This window comes from Babylonia areolata, chromosome 10, assembly GCF_041734735.1.
Source record: "Babylonia areolata isolate BAREFJ2019XMU chromosome 10, ASM4173473v1, whole genome shotgun sequence".
NCBI lineage: Eukaryota > Metazoa > Mollusca > Gastropoda > Neogastropoda > Buccinidae > Babylonia > Babylonia areolata.
In genome coordinates, this window is record NC_134885.1 from 26,387,839 (window position 1) to 26,408,869 (window position 21,031).

Below are 21,031 nucleotides of genomic sequence, written 5' to 3' on the forward strand. Positions count from 1 at the left end.
TTTACCAGCCCCAAGGGGAAGGTAGGGGAGGGTAGTAGTGATTGGAGGGTGGGGGGTACTTTTACATCTGTTCAGTGTTTCTTTCACTTGATGTTTGGATCATACGTTCACTTCCTTTTGTTCTGACGTTGCTTTCACTTCTGTTTTGGCGTTACTTTCATTTTCCTTCTGGTTTTTTTTTTTAGGTCACTTTCACTTACTTTCATGTTCATTTGTTTGGATGTTTCTTGCACATCACCCTTCTGTTTAGTACTTTCTACTTTCAGTTTGGACGTTTCTTACAACCTCATACTTCCACTTTCTGTTTGGACGTTTCGTACAGCCTCATAATTTCACTTTCTGTGGACATTTCTTAAAGCCTCTTACTTTCACTTTCTGTTTCTTCTTCCAGTCGTACCCGCTGTGCCCGTACTGCTACAACAATCCCCCATTCAAGGACATGCGGAAGGGGATGGGGTGCAACGAGTGCACCCACCCCACCTGCCCCCACGCCTTCTCCCAGCACGGTGTGTCAGAGTGCGTGGAGTGTGAGAGGGGCATTCTGGTCCTGGACCCCACCTCTGCCCCCAAGTGGAAGATGGCCTGCAACAAGTGGGTTGTGGTGTTGTGTTGTCTTGTGTTGTGTTGTATGTTGTTGTATGGTATGATTTTGTTGTGTTGTTGTCAGGTATGGTATTGTTGTGTTGTTTTATGGTATGGTATTGTTGTGTTGTTGAATGGTATGGTATTGTTGGGTTGTAATGTTGTATAGTATGGTATTGTTGCGTTATTATTTGGTATGGTATCGTGTTGTGTTGTTGTATGGTATGGTATTGTTGAGTTGTAATGTTGTATAGTGTGATATTGTTGTGTTATTGTTTGGTATGGTATTGTTGTGTTGTGTTGTTGTATGGTATGGTATTGTTGTGTTGTTTTATTGTATGGTATTGTTGTGTTGTTTTAATCTTTTATGGTATAGGGTTGTTGTGTTGTTTTATGGTACGGTATTGGTGAGTTGTAATGTTGTATAGTATGGCATAGTTGTGTTTTTGTTTGGTGTGGTATTGATGTGTTGTGTTGTTGTATGGTATGGTATTGTTGTGTTGTATTATTTTACGGTATGGTATTGTGGTGTTGTATCGTTTACCGTATGGTATTGTTGTGTTGTATTGTTTTATGGAATGGTATCATTGTGTTGTATTGTATGGTGTTGTTATGTTGTAGTGTTGTATTGTTTTATGGAATGGTGGCATTGTTGTTGTTTTATTGTATTGTTTTGCATTGCTGCATAATGTTTTTTGTCACAACAGATTTCTCTGTGTGTGCAATTCAGGCTGCATGTCCATGAGGAGAGCGCAACACCACAATTTTAAAAGTTTTTTTTTCTGTTTGCAGGTGTATTTGTTTTTCTACCGAAATATATTTTTTCCACAGAATTTTGCCATTGACAACGCTTTTGTTGCTGTGGGTTCTTTTACTTGCACAAAGTGCATGCTGCATGTAGGACTTCAGTCTGTTGTTTCTTCCAAGTGGCCAGCACCCAGATTCTCAGCATTTTTCTGTTTTTATTCAACATCAAGTTTGTGTTCCTTGTCCAGATGATGTACATCAAGTATATCCTTTGTCTTGCAGACCCATCTGTCCAGGACAACTTGAACAGTTTGAAAAGAAAAACGAATGATTCAGTGAAATGTCACAAGCTTGTACATCATTCAGTATTGTAAACTTGTGGCCTTTGAAAAATTAGAACTGTTCAGCTTCAGGGTTTTTTTTTTGTTGTTGTGTTTTTTTTTTATGGGAGAACATTCAGTGGCTTGTAGTCTTCCTGGCTGGCTGTGCATTTCCTGATCTCACTAAAATATGTGGTTTGATATGTTTGTGTATGTGCAGTGTGGGGGGTATGTTATTTGTGGAGGAGTACTGTTGAGTGTTGAGTACTGTTAGTGTACTGTTACAGTACTCGGCTCATTTTAGACATTGACATAAGCTTACATTTGGGTCAACAACAAAAGTGAGAGCTTTATGATCAGTGCTTTTCTCCAAGGCAATGGAAATTCATTGACAGCTCAGTCTTTTGTGAGTAAGTATGACTCGGCCTTGAAGGCAAGATTGTACCTGCACTTACTGCTGCAGCCTTGGGGGCAAGTTGGCCTTTGGGAACCATCTAAACGCCAACTATCCTAAAACCCTCTTGGCCGAGAGAGCGGGGATGTAACTTGGGCAAGACACTCTCAACTATAATCAAATTCTAGACCAGATAGTCGGGACAGCAGTTGCTTTCTCTGCTGTCATGATGGTCAGAGATGGACATGACTGATTGTCATACTGTTCAGTGTGAAATGTGTAAGTGATGTGTGTGTGTGTGTGCAGGTGTAATGTGGTGATCCACTTCTTTGACAACGCCCTGAAGGTGGTGGTGAGGGAGGAGAGCTGTGACGAGTGTGGGGCCAGCCAGGTGGAAGTGGGCTTCAAGGTAACATACACACACAGACACACACACACACAAACAGAATTTTCACACACACACACACACACACACACACACACACACACAATCTCACACACCCACATATAGAGTCACACACACATACACATTCACAGCACCTTCACTGCCCATACATAATTTCAAGTTGATAAGATTTTGTGAGTGGGAGTATTTATTCTGCTATAAGAATTTTGTGGTTGATCTGTATGCTAAATACCTCATGTAAATTTTTATTCATTGTCAGCTTATAATGCAAATGTGTTTCTGCTTGATTAGTAATGCACAGAAATAAACTCCTTTGCAAGGGAGCAAAAAAATAAACAGGATGTTGCATGCTATTGTTACAGCTAAACCACACACACATACACAACAAAACAAAACAAAAAAACAACCTAGTAGAATGGCATTTAAAGGAGGGATCTCCGCTCTTCACACAAGACTATCCAGCATTTGTTCTCATTGTTCATCTCTGCAGCAAGGGAAATGTCCATCCTTTATTTCTCTTTGCAGCAAGGGAAAAGTCCTCCCTTTATTTCTCTCTGCAACGAGGGAAATGTCCATCCTTTATTTCTCTTTGCAGCAAGGGAAAAGTCCTCCCTTTATTTCTCTCTGCAACGAGGGAAATGTCCATCCTTTATTTCTCTCTGCAGCAAGGGAAAAGTCCTCCCTTTATTTCTCTCTGCAGCAAGGGAAAAGTCCTCCCTTTATTTCTCTCTGCAGCAAGGGAAAAGTCCTCCCTTTATTTCTCTCTGCAGCAAGGGAAAAGTCCTTCCTTTATTTCTCTCTGCAGTGAGGGAAAAGTCCTCCCTTTATTTCTCTCTGCAGTAAGGGAAAAGTCCTCCCTTTATTTCTCTCTGCAGTAAGGGAAAAGTCCTCCCTTTATTTCTCTCTGCAGCAAGGGAAAAGTCCATTTGTTTGTTTCTGTCACCAGCAAGGGAAAAGTCTGTTTCTCTCTGCAGCAAGGTAAAAGTCCATTTGTTTCTCACAGCAGCAAGGGAAATGTCTGTCTGTCTGTTTCTGTCAGCAGCAAGGGAAAAGTCTGTTTCTCTCTGCAGCAAGGGAAAAGTCTGTTTATTTCTCTGCAGTGATGGAAAAGTCTGTTTCTCTCTGCAGCAAGAGAAAAGTCTGTTTATTTCTCTGCAGCGATGGAAAAGTCGGTTTCTCTCTGCAGCAAGGGAAAACTCCACTTTGTTTCTGTGTGCAGCAAGGGAAAACTCCACTTTGTTTCTGTGTACAGCAAGGGAAAACTCCACTTTGTTTCTGTGTGCAGCAAGGGAAGAGTCCTTTACCTGACGGGCGAGAGGAGCACACCGGCTGCTGTTTCTGTGACCCGGTGTTCAAGCCGCTCATGGAGAAACACCATGCCATCAGTCGGCTGCCCAACAGGGGGCGGGCCAGAGGAGGGGGGCGGGGCCGAGGGGGTGGCCGGGGGCGGTCCAGAGGGAGGGGGCGGGGCAAACCCAAGGACAAGATGGCGCAGCTAGCTGCCTACTTTGTGTGAATGGGATTGTGGTCTTCTGTCAGATCTGAAAGATGGGAGGGTTTGTTTTTTTTCTTTTTGTTTTGTGTTTGTTTTCACAAGGGTTGAATGTACTGGTTGGTAACTCACCAACTCATGTTCTTTCTCCTTTTGTGAAGTGGAAGCTTGATGCAGCTGCAGCAGAGAATGATCAAAGTACATGCACTGACCCAGTAGTGATCTTGACACAACCCTCCTCTCTCCCTCCCCCCCACCCCCCAGGCCCCCCTCACCCCCACACACACTCTTGCCCTCATCTGGGCTTCAACTGTCATTCTCTGTAACTTCAAGCCTTCAAGTCCGACTGACTAGTGTAACTGATTGTGTCATGTCACAAACGCCCTGCCTGTTATGACGTCAAGTGCAAGCAGTATTTGCATGATGTGTAGAATTTTAATAAAAGGCAGTGGCAAGAGTAACAAACAAGTGATGAAAAAGTGGGGTTTTTTGTTGTTGTTGTTGGGTTTTTTTGTTTGTTTTTTTAAGATGGGCATAAAAGGAAAAATAGCTCGGTGCTAGTTGTCAGAAACAGATGACCTTATTTTGGTCAGAATGGAAAGTGGACAGTGCAGACATCAAACAGGAATAGTTATTCAGCTCCATAACACAAAGGAAACAGTCCCAACTTTGTCCAGCCTCACAGCAGTCCTGAATGAAAGCAAACAGACCTTATAAAAACAATCAAACAAAAGTTTTCTATTTTCAATCCTCCAGCAGATGCAGTCCTCACAACTTTGAGCTTTAATTCCAAGGGCTTATCCCAGACCCAGTTTCTCAAGTATTGATGGCTACATTGCTTCTACAGGTTGAGTTGGGCTGGTTGTATAATTCCTGAAACCAGGCAACGCACGGATTTGAAATCCTCCTCAAACTTCGTTGGAACATCCATTGGAAATGGTCAGTGTTCCACAGTCAAGGTTGACTTGACCAGTGGAGAAATGTAGGTGTGGCTGGCATTTGATGGTAGACAGATACAGAAAGCAGATCCTCTACATTCTTCCTGACATGGGAAACATGGAATTAATCTGTGCATCACAGTAAGTGAAGAACAGAAGGAAGCAGTTGGTGCATGGGTCAGTCTTGTATTATAGCCAACTGTTTGTTTCATTCATGAAAAAAACATACTGAATGAATGTGGTAAACTTGTGTGGAGTTAAAACCAGTCGTCAGAATCAGGAACACACACACACACACACACACACACACAGACACAAAAGTACTGAGTATACATGGTGGCTGTTGTAGTATGATTTTCACTTTTGATCTCCAAAGTTCATAATTGATTCACAGTTGAGAGATGTCTGAGAGAGAGTGAACTGTACTACATTTTTCACTTACCTGTACTTAGAAACTTGAGCTGGGTTTTGCAGTTTTCTTTTCCTATAGTGTCAGTCTGCAGTTGTACTTTGTTGCCCATACCTCAAAATAGAGATCTGTTGCAAATGTAAAAAGTGAAGGCTAAATGGAACAACAGGGTATTTTCACACAGTTCTCCAATAGTGAGACATATGTGTGTCATTGCCAGGCAGCTGTGAGGGGACATCACTGCACTTGTTAGTTTTTCTCACAGTGACGTCAAGAGAGCAACGTACGCACAATATTTTGCAGCACTGTGTTCAACAGTTTGACGCTTAGAGTGACATTTTGTTAATTAGTTATTCAGCTTGTGTGCAGAACTGCTGCCCGTTTTGTTTTGGTGTCATTAGTTTTAAGCTTGTGAATAAAGCTGTAGACCTTGTAGTTTAGTTATCAGATGATAATCTTGTACTCTAGTCAGTCAGGCATTTTGTACATTACTTAACTGTATGCACAAAGGAATCAGGTGTTTCTGTATAGTTGTACAATGATTACTGATTGTAATGTTAGAATTCCCCTGGAAATGAACAAGTGTACTTCCTCGTTTGTGGGCTGTAAACCCATGGTCATATGAGTCGGTTTTATATGCATGACCTTTTTTTTTTTTGTAATATTTGTTGAACCCTACCATATAGGCAAACATGTTTCTTTTGGAAGCATGAGTGTACATATGTTTCAAGTGTTGTGTTCACAGAAACTGTATAACAGTAAAGATGTGCAGATGAACATGTAATTTGTGAGCTAGTTCTTGTTCTGGAGTGATGATATCACCACAGCCTGTCCCTCGCCCTTGCTGTCCAGTGTCAGCGGAAAGGACAGCTTTCCTTCCAGGTAGTGAAAATAAAGATGACGATATGTGTTGGTGACATGAATGTTGACTGTAGTGAATGATTTGACAGGAAAAATACATGGAATGTAAAATTTCGTGTTACAATGGTTTATTCTCTGAGTTTGCCACTGGAAATACAAGTTCATTTGCTAGATTAAAAAAGAGATATACATTTGTTTTTTCAGGGAGTAAAAAAAAAATCTGTACACAACAGTCATGAGCAGATTGTCCATGTTTTGAGGAATATGAAATAACTTGCTGATATTGGTAATAAATAATCAACAAGATTATGCCTTGCAATAATACAGGCATTTTGCATGCCTATCAAACTGTTTGCACATACCAGAAGCATTGTTTTCATGTCCCTGTTGCCACTTACTCAGAATGTAATGTAACAGCACATGCCTAAGTAACAAAACAACAATGACAGACGAGAAAATAACGGTGCACAACTCCACAGACCTTTTGGTTAGTGCAATAAAACAACTGTTTTACTCCAGACGTACAGTTTTAACTTCACTTTGTCTCAGTGTGTGTGTATGAGAGAAAATGAATAAATAAAATAGTGAGGTAATGGAAGGAACTTCCATTTGGAATGAGGGGAGGGGGGACAAAGTGTTTAACTCACTCAGTACGGCCAGTCCTCTCTTCTCATATACACAGACCCCTCAGATGTCCAGTGGGTGTCTCAATGACCCAACCTTTAGCTTCCGTCGTCAGAATTGTGGTATTCTTTGTCAACATTCACCTCCTCAGTATAAGAGCCTTCCGCTTGCAATATTTTGATGGTGGTAATTGGGGTGGAACGCTGTTAACGTCGTCCCTTTTGCCATTCGTATGGAGAGAGTTAAATAACATACCAAAATGATGATACATAAACAGGTATGTTTTCATTTGCATGCGAAATTATGCACACCTACACAAAGATGATAAATTAACAGGTATGTTTTCACTTGCATACTAAATTATGAACACCTACACACATATGAAGGATAAACATTGTAAGTACCAAGATGAGCTGGAGAAACCGGCAGTTCAAGAGGGTACTGAGAATGACAGAGAGAGAGGCAACAACAAGATACGACTTCATGGTACATAATCTACAGGGGGTACATGTGGAGTGATGGCCTAGAGGTAACACGTCCGCCTAGGAAACGAGAGAATCTGAGCGCGGTGGTTCGAATCACAGCTTAGCCTCCGATATTTTCTCTCCCTCCACTAGACCTTGAGTGGTGGTCTGGACGCTAGTCATTCGGATGAGACGATAAACCGAGGTCCCGTGTGCAGTATGCACTTTGCGCACGTAAAAGAACCCATGGAAACAAAAGGGTTGTTCCTGGCAAAATTCTGTAGAAAAATCCACTTCGATAGGAAAAGCAAATAAAACCGCACGCAGGAAAAAATACAAAAAAATGGGTGGCACTGTAACGTAGCAACGTGCTCTCCCTGGGGAGAGCAGCCTGAATTTCACACAGAGAAATCTGTCATGATAAAAAGAAATACAAATACATATACATACATAATTAATGCTACACACACTCCTCTTCTGCCATACACACCCACACACCTCTGCACCAGAAAAAAAAGCTATATAAACTTAACGCCAACTGATGGAATACTTCACATAAATATTGCAAAGCATCTCTTATTTTGCTGGCTCATCATCTAAAAACTGATGTTTGATGATACAGGTTGAAATGTCCAGCAGCTGCCATGTAAGTTTGATAATCACTGAACAATAATCATTGATACCAGAGTAAATGTAACGAGGCATTGCCAAATATCTTTAATGTTCAATCATTATTGCTTATAGTCTAGCCGACCGCACAAGGCCATATACCAAATATCTGTAATGTTTATATATTTTATACATGATGTATGAATATACTCGTTGCTTCAATTTGGATTATTCCTAATCAGAAACATGCTGGTTAACAGAGAGAAAAAATCTGGATGTATCTGTATGTTTTCGTAAGAACATAAAAAACCACCATCATGTCTAAACAACACACTACCAATTCACACCAAGTCGAATAACCAACATAATAGTTTCTTTCACTTCTTTCATGATCATTTATTTCACAAGCATGATTTTTCCATCATTGTTATTCCTCAGATGAAAAATCTTCAAGCCACAGTCACTCATATCTCTCTATACAGTCTTGCATACAATTCTTTTTCATGCCCTCCAATCCCTTTTAATATGCCTATTCATAAAATCATAAATGTATGAAATATGGATTCACAGATATATAAAATAACATTTTCTCACTTAGGCTTTGTCGTCATTTCTCCTGCAAGCATGACACATGGACACTCTCTCTCTCTCTCTTCTTCTTCTCTCAAACACACACATACACACTCTCTCTCTCAGACGCACACACACATACATATACACAATCGCATAAATCCCACAAATTTTCTTGAATCCCACAATCCAACACAAACACTTACAACTCACGCCCCACCACCCCACCCCCACACTCCCCAGCCTTCACTCCTTACTGGGCAGCCTCCGACAACTGCGCCTTGTCTTTGTCTCTGCCCCGTCTCTGTTGAGCCACAGTCAGCAGGGACCCCGACGATGACTTGCCCCCCTCCCCTGCTGCCGGCTGGGCCAGCTGCTTGGTGTAGGCCTCACGGATGAGGCGGAAGGCCTGCAGTGTGGCGTAGGGCGTGTCCGTCAGGGGGTCCACATACTTGGCCGGCAGCCGTGTCACGGGGCACAGGCTCTTCTGCGGAGCCTTGCGTCTGACCTGCGGGAAGACGGAGTGGAAGACATTCTGGTCTGTGAAGGTGACGAACGTGCGTGAGCACCTCTCTCCTGTTGTGCTCAACGGCTGCACCGTCTCCATCGGGGCGTCCCTGTCATTCAAAAAAAATTGATACACATGTACATTTTCATATGTAGGCATTCATAATGAACATGCAGGAGTGCTTGAAAAAAATTTTTATATCCTGTGCTGAACAGCTGCACCATCTCCACCATTCAGTTGTGTTGTTTTTTTTTGGGGGGGGGGTGTTTTTTTATTAGATTGGAAAAAAAAAATGATAGAGATGTACTTTTTCATATGTAGGCAGTCATAATGTGAACGTGCGGGAGTGCTTGAAAAAATTTTTAATATATACATTTTCATAAGTAGACATCCATGATGAACATGCAGAAGCACTTCTATCCTGTGCTGAACGGCTGCACCATCTCCATCCGAGCGTCTCTGTCGTTTAGGTTTTTTTTTTTTCAAATATTAGATTGGAAATAAAATTGATAGAGATGTATATTTTCATATGTAGGCGTCCATTATGAATGTGCAGGAGCACTTCTCTCCTGTGCTTCATGGCTTTACTGTATCTATCAGAGCATCCCTGTTGTTCAATTTCTTTTTTATACAATAGACTGAAAAAATCTAACATATACATTTTCAAATGTAGACATCCATGACGAACGTTGGAGTATTTCTTTATGGTGCTGCACAGTCTGCATCGGAGCATCCCTGCCATTCAATTCTTTTTTTAGCTAGTAGAATGAAAGAAAATCTTGATAGATTTAACAATTTCATGCATAGACATCCCAAGAGAAAAAAAAGATTTTGAAAATTATGAGAAAATCAGCTGATCTGAACATAAACAACTCTTCAGGTCTGCGTATGAAGAAAATCATCAGCTGTTCTAACACAGATTTTCTGAAAATCTGTAGATATCCCAAGAGAAAGAAACCAATTTTTAAAATGGGATGAGGGGGGGGGGGGTCAATTTCATGTACACTGACCTCAACTGGCTACATCTTATAATGATGGCCCAAACATGACACACAGTATACACAGTACACAGTTCTAGTTTCAGTTTCTCAAGAAGGCATCACAGCATTCTGACACTGCCTGACCAGCAACATAACCCAACAGGCTAGTCAGGCCTTGAATACCTGCATATATATTTCTGTACCAATCAAGTGGGGATTCTTGTGTGTGATTTTGGGGGGTTTTGTTTTTTTTGGGTTGTTTTGTTTTTTTACAGAACTTTGCCAGAGGACATGGTTGTTTTTTTCATTTCAGTGTACCAGGTGCATGCTGCACACAGGACCTCAGTTTATCACCCATCTAATCCAAAACTAGAGTAGATGCTCAGTTTGATTTTCCAGTCAAACATGGGAGAAAGGGTGAAACCAGAATTTCGAACCCAGACCCACACTGACACTGTATTGGCAGATAAATGCCTGCCATTCGTCCAACTTCCTTCTTGTACACACATGACAGAATGGTGTGGAGGTGTGCAACTGGCTTTTCTCCTCATTTGTGAGTCTCTCTTGTTTGGCTTCTTTTTTTTTTTTCTTTTTTTTCTTAAATCTCAATTATGTTACAATTATATCAGTTACTTTTTCAGTGAAGTTTATCCTTTTTTCCCCTCCAAAATTACAGTAAGTTTTAACTAAAGTACATGTCAATGAAATTATATTTTTGAAATACTGAAAGGATTACTTCTGGCGAGTCGAGTTCTGCAAGACAGATTTACAGAGCCGGAATCGCACTTTTTGCTACTGACAAAATAATCACTACATTAACATCAACTGAGTCGCAAAAAATTTAAGAATATTAATTCAGAATAAAGCAATGCTTTGAACACCCACCCACCCACCAACACACACATGCACACGCCCTCCACACTGCAGCAATCTTACATCAGTGGATTTGCTCACACTCGCACACACTCACTCACACACACGCACACGCACACGCACACACTTTTGAACTGTTGCCAGAGCAACACTCACCCATCCCCATCTACATTGATCTCAGGGTCGAGACAAGCGTCATCGTTCAGCAGGGGCATGGTCACAGAGTGGTAGCGGATCACCGGGCCTCGGTACACCTCTTTCTGCACACGCGCCCGCTTCTTTTCCAACTCCAGCTTCTGGTAGTTCTCTGTTCCATCAAACAGCAACACAAACAACACTGAGGTCTCTGCTCCACCCAGCATCACCACAAACAACACTGATGTCTCTGTTCCACACAGCACCAACACAAACAACACTGATGTCTCTGCTCCACACAGCACCAACACAAACAACACTGATGTCTCTGTTCCACCCAGCATCAACACAAACAACACTGATGTCTCTGTTCCACCCAGCATCAACACAAACAACACTGGTGTCTCTGTTCCACCCAGCACAAACACAAACACTGTCTCTGCTCCACCCAGCACCAACACAAACACTGTCTCTGCTCCACCCAGCACCAACACAAACAACACTGATGTCTCTGATCCACCCAGCATCACCACAAACAACACTGATGTCTCTGTTCCACCCAGCACAAACACAAACACTGTCTCTGCTCCACCCAGCATCAACACAAACAACACTGATGTCTCTGTTCCACCCAGCATCAACACAAACACTGATGTCTCTGTTCCACCCAGCACAAACACAAACACTGATGTCTCTGTTCCACCCAGCACAAACACAAACAACACTGATGTCTCTGTTCCACACAGCACCAACACAAACAACACTGATGTCTCTGTTCCACGCAGCACCAACACAAACAACACTGATGTCTCTGTTCCACACAGCATCAACACAAACAACACTGATGTCTCTGTTCCACACAGCACCAACACAAACAACACTGATGTCTCTGTTCCACACAGCACCAACACAAACAACACTGATGTCTCTGTTCCACACAGCATCAACACAAACAACACTGAGGTCTCTGTTCCACCCAGCACAAACACAAACAACACTGATGTCTCTGTTCCACACAGCACAAACAACACTGAGGTCTCTGCTCCACCCAGCACAAACAACACTGAGGTCTCTGCTCCACCCAGCACAAACACAAACAACACTGATGTCTCTGCTCCACACAGCATCAACACAAACAACACTGTCTCTGTTCCACCCAGCACAAACAACACTGAGGTCTCTGCTCCACCCAGCACAAACACAAACAACACTGATGTCTCTGCTCCACACAGCATCAACACAAACAACACTGGTGTCTCTGTTCCACCCAGCACAAACACAAACACTGATGTCTCTGCTTCACACAGCACCAACACAAACACTGATGTCTCTGTTCCACCCAGCACAAACATAAACAACACTGATGTCTCTGCTCCACCCAGCACAAACAACACTGAGGTCTCTGTTCCACCCAGCACCAACACAAACACTGATGTCTCTGTTCCACCCAGCACAAACAACACTGTCTCTGTTCCGCCCAGCAGAACATAATCTGAATCTCAGCAAAAGTGCATAAAGTAAAACTGACAACAAAAGTCTTCAGTGAGAAGGTAAAAGAAAAAACACACACACACATTATGAAGAATGTATCTAAATGGACCGACAAATTCAAACCACAAGAAAATGAAATTACCTAAAGGTGATACAAGTCTGTTTCACAGGAACACAAGACAAACGGAGGAAAGTGTATCAGAAAACGGGCAAAAAATAGAATGAAAAGGAAACAGACAGGAAAATGGAGCAAAAACAAAGAATTAAAATAACAGGCGTATAAAAAAAAAATGGGGGAAAAAAAAAGAAAATGCAAACAGACAAAACATTCATTCATAAGCACACACACACACACACACACACACACACACGCACCCACACCCACACACACCACTGACCCAAGCTTTTCATGTTGATCTGTTCAGTAACCTTGGCTTCAGCCAGAAGTTCTTCCTGTGTCAGCCTGCGGACATCTTCCACCTTCACATTGTTCCGGTCGGCGATCTCTGCCAGCATCTTGGCCTGCTCCTCACGCTGCTTCTGACGCGACTGTGTCTGCTTGGACTTGACTGCTGTCGACTTGCGCAGTGATTTGCGTTCTGACACACACACACACACACAAAGGTTATCAACAACCTGCACTGACAGCCACAGCAGCTCAGCGGTTAAATTGTTGTACCTTCAACCTGATAATCCTGGGCTCAAATCCTGTTTATGGTACCCTGAGGGTTAAAGGTAGAGATTTTTCAAACCTGCCAGGTCAAAAAAATTACAGACCTGCTCATGCCTGAACCCCCTTTCTCATGTGTACACGTGGAGAAGATCAAACACGCTCATTAAAAACCTTGTATATGTGTAACCTATGCCAGCGTTCAATGGGTTGTGCAAACACTGACTATGGAAACACTGACAGAGCTGTTTCAAGTCAACCAGTTTTCAAATACAGCAGTTCTTTCATCATACATAAACAAGCCACAAAACAAAATCAGTAGGTGTGTACATAGTTTGATTTATATAGAACAGAATACAATATGTCTTTATTACCAAGTGTATCGTGGTGACAAGGAATATTGGGGGGGATAGTACATAACGAGATACAAACATAAATCGAAAATCATACACAAACACAGATACAGTAGAAATTAGGATACATACAAGTGCATAAGATCGCAGCTGTTTCCTTAACACACATAAACAGAATTAAACACAAAATAAACAGGACAGCTATCCCCATGTCACCATTGGTCAGCGCCATCTTGAAAGCAATAACAATATCTGTGGGTAATCTTGACTGTACTCATATAAAATATGCAACAGACATCTTGAATGAACTTTATTCACTCGTTTTTAGATGTAATGAAAAAATGAACTGACATGTTGTTTTTTTAAATGTATACAGAAATCAAGTAATCAATCCTCAGTGGACATGCTAATATCACCAGGAAAATACTGTTCAATGCTTTGAAGATGTCTGTTGGACTTTCAATCTGAGGGTTTTGGTATCAAATCCTGGTCACAGAACCTGTCTCCAAGGTCAACAGATGTGCAGACCTGCTACTGCCTGAACCTCCTTCAAGTGTATACCCATACAGAAGATCAAATACGCAAGATAAAGATTCTGCAATCCATGTCAGTGTTTGGTGGATTATGGAAACAAGAACATAACCGGCATGCACTCCCCTCACCCCCTGAAAATGGAGTATGACTGCCTACATGGTGGGGATAAAAACAGTCATACACATGAAAGCCCACTCATGTATACAAGTGAATGTGGGAGATGCAGCCCGTGATGAAAAAATAAGTAGGTGTGTACATGTTCTTATCTATATCCATGGTTAATCTTGACAGTACTCAAATAATATATGCAACCAACATTTTGAATGAACTTTATTCATTTGTTCTAAGCGCAATGGAAAAACACTTTTTTTTTAATGTATGCAGACATTCAAAAATCAATCCTTAGTGGCATGCCAACACTGTCAGGTAAGTAAATTTTGTTTACAGCTTTAAAAATGTCTTCTCCCTCCACCAGGCTGTCTGCAAACATACTATCTGTACACAACTCCACGATAAACTATACATCTTGACAGCTGGTTTCAAGGAGGCATGAAGACTGATCCATGTACACTACCCCAAATCTGCCTTTAAAAAGAGGCAGACGCCTGACCAACACGAAAAACCCAACGCACCAGTCAGGCTTTGAGAGCCCTCAAAACGCAACCAGAAGCTCTCTTCTTACCTGGGGACATGTAGATCTGCACAGATGGGATGTCAGCTGTCTTCTTCTTCTTCTCTTTCTTGATCTCTTCCACTTTCACCTTCTTCTCATCTGGTTCTTCCCGCTTTGGCTCCTTCACAAACAGAAAAGTAAAAGGTCAATTCTTCTAATCTTATCTTTCCACTGCCATGTTTTTCTTTTTTTTAGGAGGAAGGTGGCAGAATGGTTAAGACACTCATCTGCCAATACAGAGAGTCCGAAAGGGTCTGGGTTTGAATCCAGCTCTCACCCTTTCTTACAAGTTTGACTGGAAAACCAAAGTGAGCATCTAGTCATTCAGATGAGATGATAAACCGAGGTCCTGTATGCAGCACACACTTGGCACACTGAAAAAGAACCCATGGCAATGAGAGTGTTATCTTCTAGCAAAATTTTGTAGAAGAAACCCACTCTGATAGGTACACAAATACATGCATGCACTCAAGGCCTATCTAAGCGCATTGGGTTATGCTGCTGGTCAGGCATTTGCCCAGCAGATGTGGTCTGGCATATATGTATTTGTCCAAACACAGTGACACCTCCTTATGAAACTGAAACTGATTTGTCAATGATGCCAAAGTCAGTTTTATTTCATTTATAAATCCCTTCATCATCCCTTCTCATCTCCCTTTCCACACTCTGAAAATGGGCAACAGCCAAACCAACATACCAATTTTGTACATGATTCTGCATTTTTATGCATTTAAGTGACAAAGGCATACCAGTGAGTAACAGATGCATGTAAGTAACATCCCTAAAGTTTGTACACACATTACATTACACCCTCCTACACAAAGATCCTATAAAAAAAGAATTTAAAGAAAACATGAATAAGTGTAAGCTTCTCAAACATCAATAACTGAAGTCACACCAATTACATGGATATGTTTGCAACACCTGTGCTCACTGTTAGTCACAGTAAGAATATACTACTTTATCTCTTTACTCTAATACTAAACATTACTATCACTATGAGAAATATGAATTTTCGTAACAAAGTTGTCTTCAGAGAAAAATTCTGATGTTCTATAGGAAACCTTATATAAAAACAAAACTTTTTAAAAACAAAAAGAAAACCATCAAAAAGCAACATAAAAAATGCCCTATCAAAGATCAACAGCTGCATGCACAAAAGTCAATACATACGTATATCTATATATAGTACTCCATGACGGACTTGTTCAATTCTTTATACTGATTTAGTATCAAGTGTCAGCTACCTGACTAAATGTACTTTGACCAACAATGAACCTGCTTACCTTGTAGGCTTTGGTGACAACACGTTTCTTCCTCTTGGGTTCATCATCGTCATCAACATCGCTTCGAACCTCATCATTTTCATCAATGCTGAAGTCTGAGTCTGTTGACTCAGAGTCTGACTCTTCTGAGTTGTAGTCATTGTCTTCTGCTTCCTGTTATAGAATGTTGACTTTTTAAATCATTTATTAATCTGGAGTAACACACAAAATAGGCATTCTTCCTTTTAATTTGTACAGTACATTCCTAATAATAATACACTGTATGAAAACAAGACATAAAAAACTTGTTCTAAGGAACACGGTGAAAGAGGTATGTGTGTGTTTTGTATCTTTGTCACTGTGACACTGACTCTGTGTATGTGCGTGCATGCATGCATGTGTGTGTGCATGTGCATGTGCGTGTGTGTGTGTGTGTGTGTGTGTGTGTGTGATTGAGTGTCTGTGTGTGTCAGTGGCTGTGTGTTTATGTCTCTGTGTGGTCACGTAACTGAGAGCATGTGTGCACAGCAGAACACTCCGAATTTTTAAAGTTCATGTCTCACTGCATTTCAGTCTTCCATCACACAATAACAGGGAAAACACTTACAACAACAACAACAACAAAAATTTCCTTTTTCTCTGATTAACTGTATGTTTGCACAAGACTTTTCAGCAAGAAATTAAAGTTGTTTACCTCTTCAAAGCCCCCATAGGTAGTTTTATAGAACTCATCCTCATCTTCTGCTTCCAGCATCTGGGTCATGCGACTCCCTGCATTCCCACGGCGTGACCGCTCTGCTGCCATACTTTCTCTTCGTTCTTGAAATCCACCTGACAGGCACAACAGAATGAAAATCTTCAATGAAAATACAGTCTTGAACGGAAAACCACTTTTAAAATCTTCAATCAACAGAAAACCATGGTTAAAAACCTTCAACAGAAATAATTGCACTGCATTTCAAAGTAAATCCATCCTCTGCAAACAGTGCAAATTGTCAATATTGGACAAACTTGGGCACTTCTGATAAAAAACAAAAAACAAAACAAAAAAACAACAACAAAAAAACATAGAGTGATCCATATGACAACCACAAATCTAGTAGTAAAAGTGATTTGTTCATTCTTTTTCTATTTTTCAGTGACAAAGTCAAAATGTCATGTCATTTTCATACATTTGAACAATTAATAAATTAATATACTCATACAGTCACAGACATATATTTTGTGTTATTTCCTATTTCATTAGTATCGTAAAGAATAGTGGTGAGATATCTAATTTAACAGCTTTCATGTGATTTGCAATGCAGGCATGCGAATAGTAGTACTAGTATAGCAGTAGTTGTACGGGGATAGGGACAAGGCAAGCTTTGTAAGTTTAAACAGTCCCTTCATTGTTTTTTTAACATATTTTGGTAGAAATTTTGGTAAAGGTTGAACGCTTCATTATCCAGTTTATTCATTTGTAAAACTTTCTAAAAATAGTTGAGAATTTTATGGCATTGTCCATTTGATTATTGAATGATTTAGTAGATGTTGCTTTTTGATGAAGTGGCACTTCATTCCATACATTTGTAAAACTCTCTATTACTAAAGCAAAAATCTCTTGTATTAGTATTTGAACACTGTACAAAAGTTTTTCCCTCCTTCAGCACTTCTTGTGGAATTGTACTGAAGTGCAGAAAAGAACTGATCCCAAGACACATCAATGTGACCATTAATAAGCTTATAAAGTTATATGTTTCAATAGGATCACCACTTATCCTTCTACCCTTGTGTGGGTTCAAATCCTGCTCTCACTCTTTCTTCCAAGTTTGATTGCAAAATCAAACTGAGCGTCTAGTCTTTCAGATGAGACAATAATCTGAGGTCCCATGTGCAGCATGCACTTGGCGTACTGAGAAAGAACCCGTGGCAATTAGAGTTTGTCCTCTGGCAAAATTATGTAAAAGGAAATCCACTCTGATAGGTACACAAATATATAAGCATGCATTCAAGGCCTGACAAGCGTGCTGGGTAATGCTGCTATCAGGCATCTGCCTAACAGATGTGGTGTAGCATATATATGGATTTGTCTGAACCCAGTGACGCCTCCTTGGGAAACTGAAACTGAAACCTTCTAGCAGAATGGAAACATAATCTTAATAATAAGTTGATAGATCAATATATCATGTGCCTACTTTTTGCGAACAAGCTTTGAGGCTCTTTTCTGCACCCTCTCTGCAACAGATAAGACTGATGATTCAGATAAGGGCACCACACAGTGTTTCCATACTCCAAGTGAGGATGCACCAGAGCTTTGAATAGTTTTACCAAATTTTCATGGTCAAGATAACGAGGAGTGACAACTACATTTCTAATCAAAATAGGCAAACAAATAAATATATAAATAATCAATTAATTAATCTAAAAAGTAATAGAACAAACACCCGAGATACAACACGAAGCGATACTTGCGGACTCAAGTTCCCATGTTTTTTTGTTCACCTTTGCCCTCTCAAACTTTAATTGGTTCATCAATAATATCTTCTTTAAAAAAAATTTTAAAAAAAATACCGCACACACAAAAATTAAACAAAGTGCAGGAACCAAAGAGGCATTTGTAACACACGCAAAAACGAAAGTTCCTCAAGACAGTCCAAACAACAGAAGTCCTGCAATGGAATCTCAATAAAAGGAAGAAAAAGACATAGGAGTAGGGATTTAACGAATATGCCGTGATCAATACCACCAATGATTACAAACATTTTTTACCGGTTCAAGTAAATAATGTGTGTCTCAGACTGTCCGAGGAAAGTTGTTCATCTGCGCCAAGCGGAAAAGGACCTTTTCTTCTCTCAAGTACCAAAAGAACTCTATTTGCCTTACCTCCCATTAATTGTCTCCCTCACCTTACCCCTCCCTACCCTATCCTTCTCCCACACGTGTTTGAACGTGGTTTCACTGACCATGTGTGTCGGAATGTTACTTTTGATCCCAGCGCACGTGATAATAACAGAACAAGATAAATAAAAAATAATAAAAAGTATAGGGTTATTGTTCTTCTTCCTTGGCACAGACTGGGTTCCGACAAGCGTGTGTATTCCAGCTGTGCTGTGGGTGGCCTATTACAAAAAAATAAAATAAAAATTTATAAAAAGATCTAAATGCTGTTCTGCTGCAATGAAAGGGTTGTTATCATCATCGTCATCGTTTGTTTGTGTGTGTGTTTGTTGCTTCTCTTTTTTTCGTCATCGTTTGTTTGTGTGTGTGTTTGTTGCTTCTCTTTTTTTTCTTTTTTTTCTTCTTGGTCAGTTTTGTTTTATTGTTGTTGGGTGTTTTGGTTTTGGTTTTTGTTGTTGTTGTCATCATAGTCAACGTCAGTTGTCAAGTGTTGTTGTCATCATCATCAGCATCAATTTAATCAATTGTGTTTTTCCATCAACACACATGTGTAAACACACACACACACACACACACACACACACACACACACACACACACATGCAAGAGAGCAAATCTGCTGGCTGTGTGTGTGTGTGTGAGTGTGTGTGTGTGTATCTGTCTGTCTGTGTCTTTATGCCTGTCCAGACTTTATAAAGACACAACACTATATTTACTCCCTTGCATTAACCCAATAATGTGTGTGTGTGTGTGTGTGTGTGTACATGCTTTTGTGTGTGTGTGTGTGTATGTGTTATCAATGACAATAGAAAGGGGGTACTGCATGTTTGTGATTGTTGTTTCATAAATGATTGTTATTTTATGAAATTGTGACCGTCCACTTGTGTCATGTTAGATGTTCCTGTTATATTCTTTAACATGCCTTCAGCCCAAACACTGCCTCTTGCCGTCAGAGGCTTCTGTCCCGGTTTGTTTGGTTTTTTTGTTGTTGTTGTTTTGTTGTTGTTGTTTTGTTTTTCAAATACAAAAAGCCAATTGAAGCCAAAGTTATCAAGTAAATTACAGATGCAATCACACACACACACACACACACACAGATCTGTTCATTTTCCATCAGAATGTAACAGGACCAGTCACTATAAAAGAAGGAAAGTTTTCAATATTGATTTTGCATTGTTTCTTTGAATTGGTGTCTGCATTTTATCTTTTTATAAAATTACATGGGTGTCCTACTATTCACCTTAGATTTTGAAATGTTTTGTCAATATTATAATGAAATCTGTGATTGTATATGTCATAACTCAATAATTATATTCAGTCTGTGTCTATGTGACAAAAGTTTTGGAATGTTGTTAGACAATATACACTTTTTCTATAAAATGCTTTTCTATGTCTGTCCAGAACTGTTCTACATTTCCAAACAAAATGTTCAATGGAATATTTGGTCATCATTTCATATGACATTCAGAAGAGAGATCAGTCTCCAGTTTGGGCTGGCTGGGTATTTTTTCTTTTTCTATTTTTTTATATTATATCTGCCTTTGGGATGCACAGCATTTGAGTTTGCCATCTCTAAATGCTTAATTTAATACTCATATGATTCATGGGGCTCAAATTATTTTAAAAAAGAATTAAATTCAGCACCAACGCCATAGTTCCAGGACTATTGTCATTTAATTCAGTCATTCTCCACCACTTCCAAAGTTGTTTCCCCTTTCAAGGATGATGACAGGTAATGAATTTCTTTTGTTAAGTCTTGTATTTCGCATTGTTCAATAATTTTATTGCCTCTGTAAAGCTGCACATAAAAGTTGTTCCCATCAGTTTATTTCTTCATTATCATTTGTTACCTAATGTTTTAAACACGGAGGAAGGTGGAAGAATGGTTAAGACGCTCAGCTGCCAATACAGAGAGTCCGTGAGGGTGTGGGTTCGAATCCCGCTCTCGCCCTTTCTCCTAAGTTTGACTGAAAAATCAAACTGAGCGTCTAGTCTTTCGGATGAGACGATAAACCGAGGTCCCGTGTGCAGCACGCACTTGGCGCACTGAAAAAGAACCCATGGCAACGAGAGTGTTGTCCTCTGGCGAAATTACGTAAAATGAAATCCACTTTCATAGGTACACAAATATGTAAGCATGCACTCAAGGCCTGACTAAGCGCGTTGGGTTATGCTGCTGGTCAGGCATCTGCTCAACAGATGTGGTGTAGCGTGTATGGATTTGTCCGAACGCAGTGACGCCTCCTTGAGAAA

General features: G+C 40.4%; 2 protein-coding genes across 3 annotated transcripts in view; one reads left to right on the forward strand and one right to left on the reverse strand.

Annotated features, from left to right (window-relative positions):
- The window catches only part of LOC143286914 (DNA topoisomerase 3-beta-1-like), a 28,505-nt gene extending 22,305 nt beyond the window's left edge, over positions 1 to 6,200 (forward strand). Inside the window, exons 15-17 of the mRNA XM_076594864.1 lie at positions 392 to 591; positions 2,350 to 2,452; positions 3,735 to 6,200. Coding sequence (XP_076450979.1) covers positions 392 to 591; positions 2,350 to 2,452; positions 3,735 to 3,965 — 534 coding nt within the window. The 3' untranslated portion in view covers positions 3,966 to 6,200. The remainder of the gene's footprint in view (positions 1 to 391; positions 592 to 2,349; positions 2,453 to 3,734) is intronic.
- Positions 6,201 to 8,216: 2,016 nt separating this feature from the next.
- On the reverse strand, positions 8,217 to 18,732 carry LOC143286524 (vacuolar protein sorting-associated protein 72 homolog). 2 transcript variants are annotated; one of them, XM_076594117.1, is made up of 7 exons: positions 18,650 to 18,732; positions 16,593 to 16,729; positions 15,920 to 16,072; positions 14,643 to 14,754; positions 12,802 to 13,002; positions 10,934 to 11,084; positions 8,217 to 9,033 (listed from the first exon to the last, which is right to left on the reverse strand). In XM_076594117.1, exons 2-7 carry the CDS (start codon positions 16,701 to 16,703, stop codon positions 8,670 to 8,672), a joined length of 1,092 nt encoding a protein of 363 aa, XP_076450232.1. In that variant the 5' UTR covers positions 16,704 to 16,729; positions 18,650 to 18,732; the 3' UTR covers positions 8,217 to 8,669. The 2 variants fall into 2 exon arrangements, with proteins under 2 accessions (XP_076450232.1, XP_076450233.1); XM_076594118.1 differs by lacking the exon at positions 18,650 to 18,732 and adding an exon at positions 18,076 to 18,095.
- Between the last annotated feature and the right edge of the window lie 2,299 nt (positions 18,733 to 21,031).

Bases quoted from the DNA above. Each gene is read 5' to 3' on its own strand.
- LOC143286524 (XM_076594117.1), bottom strand. From the start codon at position 16,703: ATGGCAGCAGAGCGGTCACGCCGTGGGAATGCAGGGAGTCGCATGACC. The intron at 16,073-16,592 runs GTAAACAACTTT...ATTCTATAACAG, and splicing joins CCTATGGGGGCTTTGAAGAG to GAAGCAGAAGACAATGACTA. The intron at 13,003-14,642 runs GTAAGAAGAGAG...TGTGTGTGTCAG, and splicing joins GCAGATCTACATGTCCCCAG to AACGCAAATCACTGCGCAAG.